We start from the raw sequence: 14,632 nt of genomic DNA on the forward strand, positions 1-14,632 counted from the left end.
ACTGACAATACAAGTAAATATTACACACATACTCGTCAATGTCTCCTTGAAGAGAAGGCATTAGAGTTGGGAAAATTTGCCAAATATATATTGCTGTAAGCACTAGCTTATAATGCATCGGTGCGCTTGACAATATATTAGTACGCTTTGCAGTAATTTTCTTGTCACGAAATACGCCATAATATGAATGAACACCACATTTGTGCAATACATGTAAAACAAGAAGCTTTCGCGATTCCTGGGCGAGTATTTACTGCAATTTAATACGTCGATTAGACGTAATTTTTGTTTTCAAAAAATTACGCCAACTGACAAGTTCGTCATTTTAAATCTTTCGCCTAAAATGATGAAAAAAGGAATTCATGAGATTAAGTACTGCCGTTTAATCATTAATAAAACTTCGCAAAATTTGAAAGTAAAGCCCCGACACCAAAATACACATGCTTGACTCGCTTATAAATACAAACGAAATGCCAAAAGTTTTTATATACTTTCGGATGGTGAGTTAGTTTATCATTTGCTGAGCTTAATAGATATGAAAGTCAACGGTCGCCACCTCCTCGGTTGTGATTACCCTGATCGATATAGTGTGGGTTCTCAAAAGATGCGATCAACACTCCAACATTCAATTAACGGCGTAACAAAATCACTCTAATCACGGATGAAAATCCACCACCTGTAAGTGTTCTAGCTTGACGCGTTAGTTTGTCTTACTTTTTGTAGAAGTCTAGATCAAAAGGGCCAAATTGAAAGTGTTCAATTTGAATCGATAAAGATACCCATTTTTAACGATGCATATACAAACACACATATCTTGACAAAAATATGCGAGATATTTATAAAGCTTTACTCATAAAACGTTTAGATAATCTCGTTCACAAAGTAACAATGGAAAGTTTCTAAATGTCGGTATAAGCAAGGTATATTATTGTAGTGATAATCGAAAATATATCAGAATTGAAAGTTACAAAAAAAAGTCTGCTAAGAATCCTCTGAATCTAATATTTCTGTAACGATGATATAATTAAGTGATCTTATGAATGCTCTCCTCCGGTGCTGGATCATTTTTCGAGATAATAATAGTTACTATAAGTATTATAAACAAAAAAAGTAATGAACTATCGAAGAGTAACGGGCAAAAATTAGTTTGATCTAATAATGCATATCTATTTTTTAAATTACGAAACCAATTTTAGTATACATCAACTTCGGAAAATTTTAGCTGACCTCTATGAAAGTCGAATGTTGTTATAATTCAATGAATTGTTTAATTTTATAACGGTTGACAATTAACAGGGCGTCGATCGCCTGTAAAAGTAACACACAAATGAAGTTGAATGAAAAAGGTCTGTCGAAGAACAAAACACACGTTGACGCGTCCGAGACGCCGATAATGAATCATGGTTTGATAATAAAAAATTGTCGAGTTAATCAAAGTATAAATAAAAAACTAGTGTCATATTATATGCATATAAATTTGGAAACGTATATAAATGAATGTCATCTTATGATAATAATATATTATATGTATACAGATTATACATAAAAAATACATATGTAAATGTGGTTTTACATAGAAATTATAACCGAAACAAAACTCGTATCTGTGCTTTATCAATAAATAAATATGAATGATAATAATTATTATATATGATATATATACTAAATGATATTATATACGACACATTTTCTATAGATGAAAAGTAAGGGCAAATGAATTGACAAGATTGCATGTGTGTGGTTTGTGTTGTCTGTGAGCGTATGTGTGTGTACACTGGGAAAAATATTTGGAGGATAAATCGCTGAATAAAACAGAAGTAACTCTCGTTTATTCGCGCCACTTTGGTCAATTTCCATTTTGACAATAGAACGCTGAACAAGCACAATCAAACTTGAAAGTATAGTTGGTACGATTAGTACCAACGAACCGATAAGAATTAAAGTGAGAAGAAAAAGAATTAATAAGTGGACGATGATAAGTAATCAAAATTAAATATTATACCTATAACATGCGCATGTACATATATTAAATAAAAGTATACTAGTAGAAAAACATAACAATGCACTTAACGAATGATGATTTTAATATCACAAAAATTCCGAAGCAGTTGGTATGTTAGCTCATTTCAAGTAAATCTCATTTGTTCCTCGCTTAAAATTCTATGAATATCTAAAAAAAAAACTATTTATTCGAAAAAATTTCAATTCTTTATTTCTCAATAATTCTGCGTTTCGGTACATAGTTTGATGAAAATCATGATTCAAAAGAAATATGATGTTCATGTTCTGCTCTTCTTTGAAGTTTTGTCACGTATACGAGCTGCAGATTAACAAAAGTGCTATTTTTGTTAAAGTTTTTTTTATTCATCAAAATCTCGTCTAATATCAAATAAATTTCAAGGTATATTACATAATGTATACGCCATATTATATGTATATTGTTATTTAATTTTAGATAAATCGCCTATTCAACGGAATTAGATGCAAGGAATTTGATATTCCATATTTAATTTGATTGGCTTGACACTTTGATACATCGATGTCACAGAGATTTTATTAAAAAATTTGTCAAAAATATTTTAATTTAATAAGTATAAAGTATTTATTGAGATCTGAGGTGAAATAGACATAATATATATCTGCAAACCTGAAATAAGTATGTGTCTTATGTATTGAACTCCATCGTAATATCATCATCTCAGACCTCAATATGTATAGTCTTGATTCATCACTGCCAATCAATTGTAATAAATTTGGAAAATTATTCGGAAAATCGTTAGCAAGGCACATAGAATTATTGTTGGGTAGGAATTGCGATTTGATGCTTTTAAAGTTTACATTAACAAAAGAAATAAAAAAATAATGTTTACGTAGAACTATAAGAATTTGTTCTATGAAATTTCTATACACAATATTCAACAAATAATTCTTATATCAAAGAGGTGCGCTAGCCCCTAGGCAGTAAAATATACAAAAAAAATCATAAAAAAAATTATTTAATAATTGATGAACACCAGACAATTCGAAGTTGATTAAAATAATTTTTAGTTTTCCATAAGGTTAATCGGATGTGGACGAATGAAAATTCTTCAATATGAATATATCAAAAGTGCATATCATTTTTTATAGTCAAATAATTACTATGGAAATTATATTTTCATCCTTTTAAAACATCATGCATTAATCAAATTTATTTCAATACGTATAAAATATTTCTTAAGCATATACGTAAATTAGTGCCATAAATCTGTACAGGAAAGAAAACATTTATTTCAAATTTACAAATCAAATTGCGTTTCAATTTGAGTATAAGAATTTACGAAAGATTTAATAGATGTCGGTGTTGAAGTATTGTGTAATAGTTCAAATATATCTACGCATTAGAGTTATTGGCAGACAGAGGGACGTATTCAATAATTTGATCAAACAAAAAACTCAAGACAATACTATCATAGATAATCAAATAAAGTACTGCAAAAATGAAAGTATGCGGACCGATATTTTACAATATCGGGACGAAAAATTAAATTTAAAATACACTTTTACAGATGCATATACACATTATACATTTACTTTACGTATACATTAGAATACGGCAAGAGCCACTGCTACAGATTTAACATGATATTTTAACTTTCTATTTTGAATCTTAAAAAAAAATAAAGAGAGAAAAATTGTTATCTACTAGAAGTTTGAAAAGTAATTATTAATTGTTATTTATAAATTTCATTCATTTAAAACGTTTTACTGTAAATTGTAAACTATAAATAAAATATACGTTCTACTGATGACAATAAGCATTGAAAATATTGATATGTAACCGTAAGAGTACAAAAAATTATACTTTGAGCTTTTGGTAAGTATGAACCGAAAAAAGCCCATACATGAATTGAAAATATTGTATTGAACTAGATAAGATTCTCCAGAAAGTTTTAATTAAGTCAAAAGTAGTTACAAATATTAGGAATATACGTGAAAAAGTAAAAAAGATCCCAAGAAAGTATAACATTCGATTTTAGTTACAAAATATTCTCGAGTATTTTTCGATAAGAAAAGCTGACAATATTCTTCATTATACTTATTATACCATATGGAAATCTTTGACCAAATAACAATGATGTATTATGTACCGCAAGTATATATTGTATTTTGAATCCCTTTACCTATAACATATGAATCTGTAAAAAAAAATTAATTTCTTCAGCTACAATCTCGTCACCTACTTTAAAAAGTATAAAAAATATCGATGCGATATCGAAAAAGCGAAACATTGATAGAATGAGAACAATAAATGAGCAAAAAATGAAAACGTTGTAGTTTTTTAATGAAACATTCTCATTTTTGTTAAACGGTGTATAATAGATGATATTGTAAAATGTATACTTTGAATTATAATTTTATAATAATCAAGACGATAATTATGTAAAAAAATTTCTTCTGCATTGACAAACCTGTGCGTATAAAAGCTATTATTATTAATAAGGTTTACAAAAACAGAAAAACACTTTGAATATAAATATAAATACGAATTAGCAATATGTAGAATTGCATGTAAGCGTGAAGTGGATAAAAACAAAAAATTAATTGCTAACTTGTTCGAGAAGCATAAAATAATTAAAGTAATTGTTTAGCGTTTGTGAGCCAAATTCCATGTATGTATGTATTTATTATATCGTTGTAACTCGCCAAAATAAAGATCTTATTTAAACAAAACTATATTGATTTTATAATTGGTTTTTTAATTTTCTCACTGATAAGCCGTTGAGTCAAAAAACTCAAGTATTTCATGACAAATTTTAGAAAAATATTTTGGAAAAATGTTAATAGCTTAATGAAACGGTTGGATTGGAGAATTGTAAAAGTAAGGGATTTTTGATTAATCAACAAAGTAATAGTATATCATTAACGTGTCTATTTTTTAAAATCTGTACAAGATGCGACACAACGATGGAAAATGTAACAACAGTTTCAGACAATAGGACCATCATCCTGTATCGAAATCAATAATCATTAGCGTTTAACGTTCGCTATATTTGATCAAATATTTGAACAATGCTTACTATTGATTTACATGTATCAATAAATTAACTCTTTGCTCTTATACAATTTTTCAAGTATATTCTTCAATAAGTAAGACTTATACAAAACAACAAAAAAAGTATATAAAATTTTCAATTTAACAAGCATTATACAAGTTTTTCAACATAGTAATTCAGAGATAAAAGGAAATTTATCTGTAAGGTATATGCCCCTATTTTCGGTCAGTTAGGCTCTCATTTCGGTCAACTTTGAATTAATTTTTGAAACTTGATATCTGAATTTGAATAATATATTTCTGTTGAAGATGTTCGATTCATTCAACCAATTATTAAAAAAAAATTTCCTACGTATAATTAAATTGTTAATATTAATTATTGACCGAATATAGGGACATGACCGAAAATGGGGAGGTATACCTTAATAAAATCAGAGACAGTTATAATGCAAATAAATGGCATCTCTCGCCACACCACGCCAACTGAATGTGCAAAAACAATGTTTTTTTTCTTTCTCTCGGTATAACTCGTAAAAATCTTCAAAGCAACTTCTGGAACATAACTGGTTCGTTAGAAAATGTTCTGCTCTTTCGATTTAAACTATTAGAAAAATCTTAATAATAAGTTCGTTTTTTCTAAATACATGTAGGTACTTTTAAAGTAAGTTAGAAATTAAGTGATTGGTCAAAAAAATATCGTGCGGCAGCCGCGCAAGGGGGTTTGACGGGAAATGCCACATAAATACTATACTTTTTTGCGTAATTTCGGCATAAACATATTACATTTTTATGTATATATATAATATTATATATAGTGGAAAACAAATGATTATAGAAAATAAAATATGAAGCTCTTTGACATTATCAACTTTCATATTATACTTATTTGCACAGATTAATTAAATACAGATTGAACCGCTAGGCTCGGAAACGTACAAAAGCATTAACAATGTCGAATAATGGATTATTATCGATGAGAAAATATTAGTTATTTCTAGGGCTTTTAGACTACTCTATTAACTTATTATCTAACGACACGAGCAACTAGAGCTTTCTCTTTAAAAAAACAATAAATTAACAGTTAACTTCCAAACTATAACATTATGATCACAAATTAAACCAGAACTATACATGATTAGTTCTCGTTATAAGAAAAACATATATTGTTCGTCACTTCTGAATATAGTTTCTTTTGTGTATCAGTAAGCGTTTTGGTCAGTCTTTGTTAAGTAAATATAATATCATCTTTGTGCATAAGCATTTGAAAATTATTAGATTTTTAATTTACAACCTGACAACCTGACTACAGAGAGGCAGGTACTTATTTTCTTTTCTTCTTTCTTCCAGGATTCATTATATTCTAAAGTTCATATTGTCGAAGTTGCTCTTGCATTTTGCTGCATAGTAGCTATAAAAAAAACATAATAATTTAAATATTGTAAAATAATTCAGACGAAAGAAAATGTATCTAACCTGTTTTGTTGGTAAGTCAGGGATGAGAAGAACCTTTACCATATCTGAAGTTCCAAATAATCCTCCAAGTTTCTTTCTTCTACTGTTATCTTTTATACACACTTGAATTCCTTTGTCAACCATAATCGGAGGTGGATCAATTTCTTGCCAAGTGTAAGACCAATCAACCTGAAACAAATTCATAACAGTTTGTGCTTACATTTTTTTATTAATAACGCAGTATTTAAAATAAAACATACCTTCCAACCACCAAATAAATCACATTTTTCAAGGTACGCGATTCTTTTATCAGTAAGTAAAAGTACGTCTTTGTGCATAAACATGTGAAAATAATAAACATCGGTATTTGCATATTTCCCTTTTTCTAGCTCCTAAAAATCAAGTTTTTTCATTAATAAAGAATAATAAAGCACAGTAAATGATAAATTAGTTATTTACACTAAGTATCTTGTTTCCTTCAGCATCATCGCGAACATAAGGTCTAACCAAACTGTCAGGCTGCAAAAAGCGGGGAGGTCTAACTCTTTTTGCTTCTTCATTCATATCTGTTGCTCTAAAAAAGTATATTCAAGTTATAGAACGCTAGCTGGCAAATCATTAATAATATGAGCTAACAAAATTACCTTCTAACTGCTCCAAATGAACCACTGGCAAAGTCCACAATACCTGCAGTTGGTCTCGTAACAAGACCAACAACTCCTTTGCCAAACCCTTTGAAAAATCCTTCTACACCCTCTTCTCTAGCACCCGAAATCGGCTTCATAACAACTCCTGATATACCATCAACGACCCCCTATAAAAAGAAATTTATTGAAAACAATTTGTATAGTTCATGAATTTAGAAAAGACGTCGTCGTTACCATAACAAGTCCTTTTCCACTTCTAGCCAAACCCTCTTGTAGATTAGCTGGTTGCTTATTTAATTGTTCTTGTCTTTTTCTTTGATAATCTTTATCAAACGTTAAAGCAGCAAGTCCTTTGCCCATTGCTCCAGTAATTTTGGATACAGCACCAGCCATACCACCTACAGTATGACCTAGCACACTTTTGACCCCAAGCAAAAGACCTTCAGCGAATTCGCTTGGTCCTTGAATGGCACCTTGGAATGGTTCATAAAAAAGATCTTCCACACCTTTCATAGCTCCAACAACTAAACCATAAGGATTGCCTATAACATCAAGACCAAGAACTAAAACGTAAAGTTGTTTTATAGCTTGGCCAGTGTAGTGACTGGTAGCCTCGGATATAAGTTGATTGTGAGTCATAAATACGTAGTCACGCTCAAAGTACGCCAATTTGAAGACAATATCATTTATGTCAGTTATGGTAACACCAATACCCTGAAGAAGTACATTAAGTACTTGGGGTACTGCTGAAGGGCCACCTCCACTTCCAGTCATCGAAAAACTTATGTGAATCTAAAATATATTTAGATCATTACAAATAATTAAAATCTTCAATATTTCTTAATTGAATAAAACTGTACCTTAAGTGGTGAAAAATGTAACAAGTCGAAGAAATTCTTTTGCTCGGCTGTCGTGATCAAGTTAACATGGTGTAGCAAAGGCTCATTTACCAATTTCATATCGATTTTGAATAATTCACTCTGAAATATTGAAATTAAAAATATTCATTTTTTCAACATCTCCGATAGTTTGTGAGTACGAGTTTTATTTTACCTCTTGGGTATCATTAGCTTTATCGGCCTCAAAATATAGCATGAGCGCGTTCATGAAAGCTAAATCAACTTTAATGTGGAACTCTTGAACAAGCACTTTAAAATAACGAAATTGTTGAACATTACTGTGAGCTAGCAAACGTTTGACCATACTCAGTTCGGCGAAAGGCTTCATAACTATTCAATTTAATAAAGATAAATAGTACAAGACTTATTAAGTTAAATTTATAATAATCCGAGGCTAACTTACTTGAACTTTGGGAGACACTTTTGGGCGGGGGTACGGGCGCCAATATAACAGGAAATACGCAATCTGATAATTGATTATCAATTTGTAACCGGTTGATTTTAGCATGCAACTGAACTTGGTGTACCGAAGTCCGATACTGTAACCAGAGACCGGTTTGGAAAGTACGACGTAAAAATCGTCGATGGGGTCTTAACATTTCCATATTCATATAGTCCACCTATAATATGATTTACCCATTAGTATTAAATGACAAAGATTGAAGTTAATTGATCGTACTTCTAATTTTGGTTCCAAAGAAACTCGATAAAACGTTTCTTTATCAACTTGAAGCTCTCTCATATATCTTTGATATCCTTCTTCGATCATTCCTACTTCTCGATTGTTTAAAGCACGCCATCTACCATTCATCGATTTTCTCGTTTCCCAAATAATTCCAGAACTTGCGATGCACATATACAGAAGCTCCGATCGATTGATATTATTTACCAATGATAATCCAACTCCATGAATACTTAGAGTTATGTCCTGATCGATGATTTCGAGATCGCCAACCAATTGACAATCTTCAGCGATCTTCAGATTAGGCGTGAAAAGCAATACTCTTTGAGTACCATCGAGAAAAGACACGTAATAAACTTCTTGATCGATATCGGGTATAATAAAGGCTCCTAAATTATCCTAAAGCATTATGATTGTTAAAAGAAGTTTTCGTTCAAAATTCTATGGCACATATCAAAGTAATTACTTTTTTAAGATTATCGGCGATTTCGCGTTTATTTCCATCCTCCCAAACGAGCATTCTTGGCCCTGCTGGATTTTCCCAGGTGTAAAACATACGGTTATACGACTGTATCGTTCGCACGTTTAGTGAGCCTTTTTCCCATAGATGCATTGGAAATGGGGTGTGGTTGATTATCAAAGCCGGTGCATTACCCGGAGTGTAAGCCGAGAGCGATACGTAAACTCCGCCTTCGTTTATCTGTACATCAACGTTAATGCCACCATACTTGTTGTCGAGCTTTAGCAGAGTACTGTGGACGTCAGTATAAATAAAGGCAGCAGTTTTTTCTGGATGCCCGTAAACTTTAGCTTTTAATGTTTTTTCCTCTAGCTCACAATGCGGCCACAAGGCAGCGCACTCACCAGGTGGCACCTAGGAAAACGAAAGAGCATGAAATATTTTAAACGAAAAACCAAATAAAATTTAGTGAGTGTTTTATTTACTTTGATGAGTGGATCAGCGGGGCGATCAGCTTCTTGACACTCAATTATGAAGTCTGCATCATTGATCAACACGTAATATGGCGTGAATGTTATCTGTTTTGTTAACGAATTATACGTGAGCTGATTATGAACGCCAATCTAAATTTCAAAAGAAAAGAAGGTAACCAATTATTTCTCAACTATCCCTGTAAATTTCCTTTCAAAAATTACCTGATAGACTTTCCCATTGTATTTACATGATACAACACCTTTACTCCCAGCCACATCGATGGAAAATTTATCTGACCATTCACCATCTTCAATGCGGACCATGGCTTTTTTTTTGCCGAAAAATACCTTGGATCTAAATGAAAATAAAATCGGGCCTTTGAACGTCTCTGGATGATATAACACGTTCAGGTGATCCTCTGTAGTCTGCAAACGAATCATTGAATGATTTTCGACTTTTATCGTAAGATTGAAAATTCATTTTTCCAAAGAATAAAAAAGCGTTTATATATATATATTTTTTTTGAAATGTGTACCAGCTGATAATTTGCATTTTCCCACATCATTTTAGCGGATTGATTTGATGTAAGCAATTCTGATTATATATTTTATATTATTATTAACAGATGATAGCAATTAGTTTGGATGAAAAGAGATTAGATTGCCAGCCACACACCTTTGAAATGTACTTAAAACTATTCAATTCATAAACATGCAGATGCACCATGCAAAATAATGATTTATCATGAGCACATCACCAAAAAATACCCGTTTCAAAAATAATCCATCCTACAGAAATAAAATCCTACAGAAACAATGATGCGTTGTAAAGAAAAGCTGAAATAGCGTGAAATTTTGCGAGAAAAATAAATAAAGGCATATGCAATGTCACCGATGACGATGTGGAGTAAGAGATATTTTGCGAGATTTATCTATCAATTTTCACGCCACCTTTCTCCATCCAAGTCGTCCGCGTGTTTGATGATCACTCGATCTTATGCACGATAGTTTTCTCTGAAAAGTCAATTAACAAGTGTTTTTTCTACTACTCGTGTAAATATTTCCTTTTTTTTTGTAGCCCGGTACATTCAAAATTAACTCGTTTCTCGTGTGTGTAATATCATTGAAGCCGAAATCATTCATTATAAAAATAATTACATCTATCGATCATAGTATCTTTAATTAGATCGAATAAAATAAGTTAAGTGGCTTGTTAATATATGCTTAATAAATATGAATCAATGTGAAACGAGTAATTAAAGATACTTTATATAGAATAGATATTATTGTAATGAGTTGTAAACTTATTCGGAAGCTTTTAAAATAACAAATGAATAAACTTATAAGACAGCACACATCAATGAAACAATTACATAATCTTCAAATTAAATAATAATAATAACAACAGAAAAATGTAATCATAAAGAGACATGTTTTGAATCAGATATAACTTTTGATTCTCTACCTTGATCGGACTTGAGTGCTCTTTGCCACCTTTACTTGATTTCTGCAAAACAATTGAAAGTCGCGTTTAAGTGGTGTGCAATGTACAAACTAGCACACTAATGCAATTTCTTTATGAAAAAGTCAAAATATGGATGTTTTTTGAAAATCGAATCTTTATGGGTCAAGGTGTATGTACTAAAAATGTATGATTTATTATGTTAGAAGTAACGATCTGCGATGCTGAAACTAGTTCAAAAATAAACTTTTTAATCTCTTTTTGTATAATTTCTACTAAATATATCTCTAAAAGGCTCGAAGATAACCTTGCTAAGGTGACATCAAAGAGCCTTTTAAAAAAAAAATTCTGTAGAAGTTTCAGAAAATGAGATTGGAAATTCAATTCTTCGACTGACTTTGTGATCTCCTAAAGAAAAAATGCTATTAGTGAACAATTCTTAAATCTATTATGTGCGTTTGGACGTTTAAAATAATAATAGTTTTATGAAAATGTATAATGAATTTTAAATAATTAATTATTGTTTTTGAACCAATAAAATTTAAACTCAAATTACGATGCAGTATTATCATTAATAATATCAAGACGAATCATTTGTAAGCTTAGTAATATTAATGAAAGTAGAAGGTAAAGGCCAAAGTCATTCATGGAGTAAAATGTAAGCAAAAAGTATATTTCATTCAATTCATAAAGATAATGAATATGACAAACCCTTGTACCTAGAATGTATTCGATTATTGTTGAAAAGCAAAATATTAAACGAGACAAAATGTATGATGATGTATTTTTGAGAGTAAAGATAAAAACTTACCCGGTAAGAAAGCATGAGACCAGTTTTATTCAGCATCCAGAAAGGACAATAGAGTGCCATGATTATTGATCCGTGATTATACGATGTGTGTATGCCCAAATCCATAATGACTTTCTGTGCACTGTCAAATGATTCAAATGACCAAACCGAAAATTCTGGAGCATTGGCTGTTATATCCACTTTGCATGACCAGTCTTTTTCCAAATATTGTATCAGCTACGAAACCGCAAAGTAATTTAATAATGAGTGTTTTTTAACGCTTAATTATTCTTACTCACTTTAATAACGATGTTGGAATGATTAGGATCGATTGTGGGTATTTGTAACGTAGTGCTTGCTTCAACCTTTCGTTCTTGTGTGTTTCCAGGCAGACATATGACGATGTCAATCGGAAGGAAGTTCTTCAAATATACCGATGGATAAAGATGGACATTGTAGATGGTGCTTGCCATTGTGTGTCGCGATGTATTTTCGAAGTAAACCTGCTCAATTTCACCAACAGCCTGCAAAAAGTCATAATGTTATTTGCAATTTGGTAAATTAAAAATATCTAACGAAAACTCTTTGCTAGCAGCGCGAGGAGCAATAGGGTCATTCAAGTAACAGGTGTTAACATATAAAGCCTGATACTGCCTCCTCGACCATCCGAAATTTCTTTATTTTTCAACATGCTTCTGACATTCTCATGTTAAATTCCTTTGTCAACCTATTAATGTTCAAGTGTACCGTTCCATCTTAAAAATACTTATAAAACAAAATATTGCAATGATAAAAGCACTACAAAAACACTAGCCTATATTAAAGGTCAGATGAAGTATCAGACGATAAACATGAAATTTCTCAGTTTACGTCGAGAATTATTTGATATAAGTAAAATGAATGAATGTAAACGATGTTGATGCGTGAACATGATTTCTTACTTCATATATTCATCCAAGTACATACTAAATTTAATTTTATAGTATTTTAACATACATGCATATAATAACATTGTGATGGACATAGTGTTAGAAGTATAAAAATGTGTGTGAGTTGCAAGATTAGAGTATACCTGAATAGGCGAAGCGGGTGGTTGAAAAACATGAGGTAAGTCGATACGAGCTCGCCAATCGGCGAGTCGACGACGGCTATTAGTTGAACGGGGAAATTGACGCTCGACCAGATTCACCAAATGACCAAGTGTTTCGCTACTAAAGAGGACGCTAGCCACTATCAGCATCGCGTATAACGTCTAGACATGTAGTCCCAATGAAAAATAGGGAAAAAACAATAATTTAACCCTGACAACTGTCCTACCTAATGTTACTTTCTTTCATTTTTGTTGTTATCATGTATCAGTATATCACGAGAATTTAGCAGGTACGAAACCAAAAGAATTTCTTTTCAATTACCTGAATGTAAAAGGGCTCGATCGTGTCCATTTTGGAGCGCGTTTCGCATTTTAAAACTTTCGTCATCGAAACAGTTTTCTGAAGATCCTTCCAGACGAATGGTTCTATTGATACCATGTATCTATAACATAATTATTTTTACATGACAATAATTATGTTTACATTTACATTTCAAGTTCCTAGTAGGATTTATTTAAAATGTTTTACTTACCCGTCAATACTGAAGAAGAGCCAGTAGATATTGGTAGGAGTATAAACAGCATCTAATGGTAAATTAAGCTTCTCGTCGGGAGAAACAGTGCCAACTTTTTCAACCTCGTTACCACGCTTTGTCATATAATAAACTGATACTGGTTCACAAAAATGATTGTGTACCTTCGTTTAAGCAATTGTAAAAATCAATAAATAAAAGTTCAAGAATTCGCTTTTTGCATTAGAAATTGATGTTACCTGTAAGATACTTCTCAACGTCACAATAGTACTACCGTCTTCGACAACAACATCGGATATGATACCCCATTCTTCCGAACCTTCTTTTCTATATTTTAAAGAGAAAAATCGTTTGTCTGCACGTAGAACTGGAATCTCTAGTTTTCCATCGATCCCTTTGAATGATATGACGAACTTTTTAATGCCCCGATCTTTTACTGTGTCAGCCTTTAATTGTTCTAATAAGTGTATTTCAACTTTAACTTTGGACGCAAGTTCTACGGAAGCTCCAGACTCTAAAATTACTTCAGCATAGGATGCGCGAGGATTTTTCTGAACATTACCTTCGCCTTCTGCTACCTGTTGCATGAAATTTCAATATTATTCGCATGCACGTATTTATAATACATATATGGGTCAGATTCAGAATTTTTCAAATAAACCTGCGGGCGAGGTTCACGGATTTTCCTGAAATTTTGGTATGTTATAGTACATGATAAAAAAGTGCCAAAACAAAAATTTTGGACCCCCTCCCCCCTCCTACCCCCCTCCTCCCCTATAGACGTCCATTTTCTATCTATATTTTTTCTGAAGGCCTGAAGCTATTAAAAAATCTGAAAAAATTCATGAAGGTACTTTTCAACAATCCAAACAACCTTGAATTTTTTCAGATTTTTAGAGTGCTTCAGGCCTTCAGAAAAAATCATTGAAAATTTAAATTATTTTATTTTCGGTAAAATGGTTCGATGTACCAGACCGGAGTATTTTTTTCTGAATTCTGACGTCAAAAAACGATTCCTTGAATTTTTTCAGAATTTTTCATTCATGTCCATTCAGCCTAGAGCTGAAAAACCGCTTTTTTTCACGAAAATAATTTTTTTAAGGCGCTAC

At 31.5% G+C, this 14,632-nt stretch overlaps 1 protein-coding gene across 3 annotated transcripts in view; it reads right to left on the bottom strand.

Moving 5' to 3' along the window:
* Window positions 1–4,892: 4,892 nt before the first annotated feature.
* Window positions 4,893–14,632, bottom strand: part of LOC106657943 (vacuolar protein sorting-associated protein 13) — a 21,692-nt gene continuing 11,952 nt past the window's right edge. The window contains exons 25-44 of one of the 3 annotated variants that reach the window (XM_023460831.1): window positions 13,763–14,101; window positions 13,524–13,687; window positions 13,313–13,433; window positions 12,973–13,152; window positions 12,200–12,424; window positions 11,922–12,137; window positions 11,114–11,155; window positions 9,871–10,074; window positions 9,661–9,798; window positions 9,182–9,589; window positions 8,713–9,114; window positions 8,437–8,653; window positions 8,188–8,363; window positions 7,995–8,114; window positions 7,369–7,926; window positions 7,132–7,301; window positions 6,947–7,061; window positions 6,748–6,879; window positions 6,509–6,676; window positions 4,893–6,443 (exon numbers count right to left, since the gene is read on the bottom strand). In XM_023460831.1, coding sequence (XP_023316599.1) covers window positions 6,396–6,443; window positions 6,509–6,676; window positions 6,748–6,879; window positions 6,947–7,061; window positions 7,132–7,301; window positions 7,369–7,926; window positions 7,995–8,114; window positions 8,188–8,363; window positions 8,437–8,653; window positions 8,713–9,114; window positions 9,182–9,589; window positions 9,661–9,798; window positions 9,871–10,074; window positions 11,114–11,155; window positions 11,922–12,137; window positions 12,200–12,424; window positions 12,973–13,152; window positions 13,313–13,433; window positions 13,524–13,687; window positions 13,763–14,101 — 4,143 coding nt within the window. In that variant the 3' untranslated portion in view covers window positions 4,893–6,395. The remainder of the gene's footprint in view (window positions 6,444–6,508; window positions 6,677–6,747; window positions 6,880–6,946; window positions 7,062–7,131; window positions 7,302–7,368; window positions 7,927–7,994; window positions 8,115–8,187; window positions 8,364–8,436; window positions 8,654–8,712; window positions 9,115–9,181; window positions 9,590–9,660; window positions 9,799–9,870; window positions 10,075–11,113; window positions 11,156–11,921; window positions 12,138–12,199; window positions 12,425–12,972; window positions 13,153–13,312; window positions 13,434–13,523; window positions 13,688–13,762; window positions 14,102–14,632) is intronic. The other 2 variants (XM_014379657.2, XM_023460832.1) reach the window with 2 other exon arrangements.

This window comes from Trichogramma pretiosum, unplaced genomic scaffold (genome assembly GCF_000599845.2).
Source record: "Trichogramma pretiosum strain Unisexual culture from Peru unplaced genomic scaffold, Tpre_2.0 scaffold6, whole genome shotgun sequence".
NCBI lineage: Eukaryota > Metazoa > Arthropoda > Insecta > Hymenoptera > Trichogrammatidae > Trichogramma > Trichogramma pretiosum.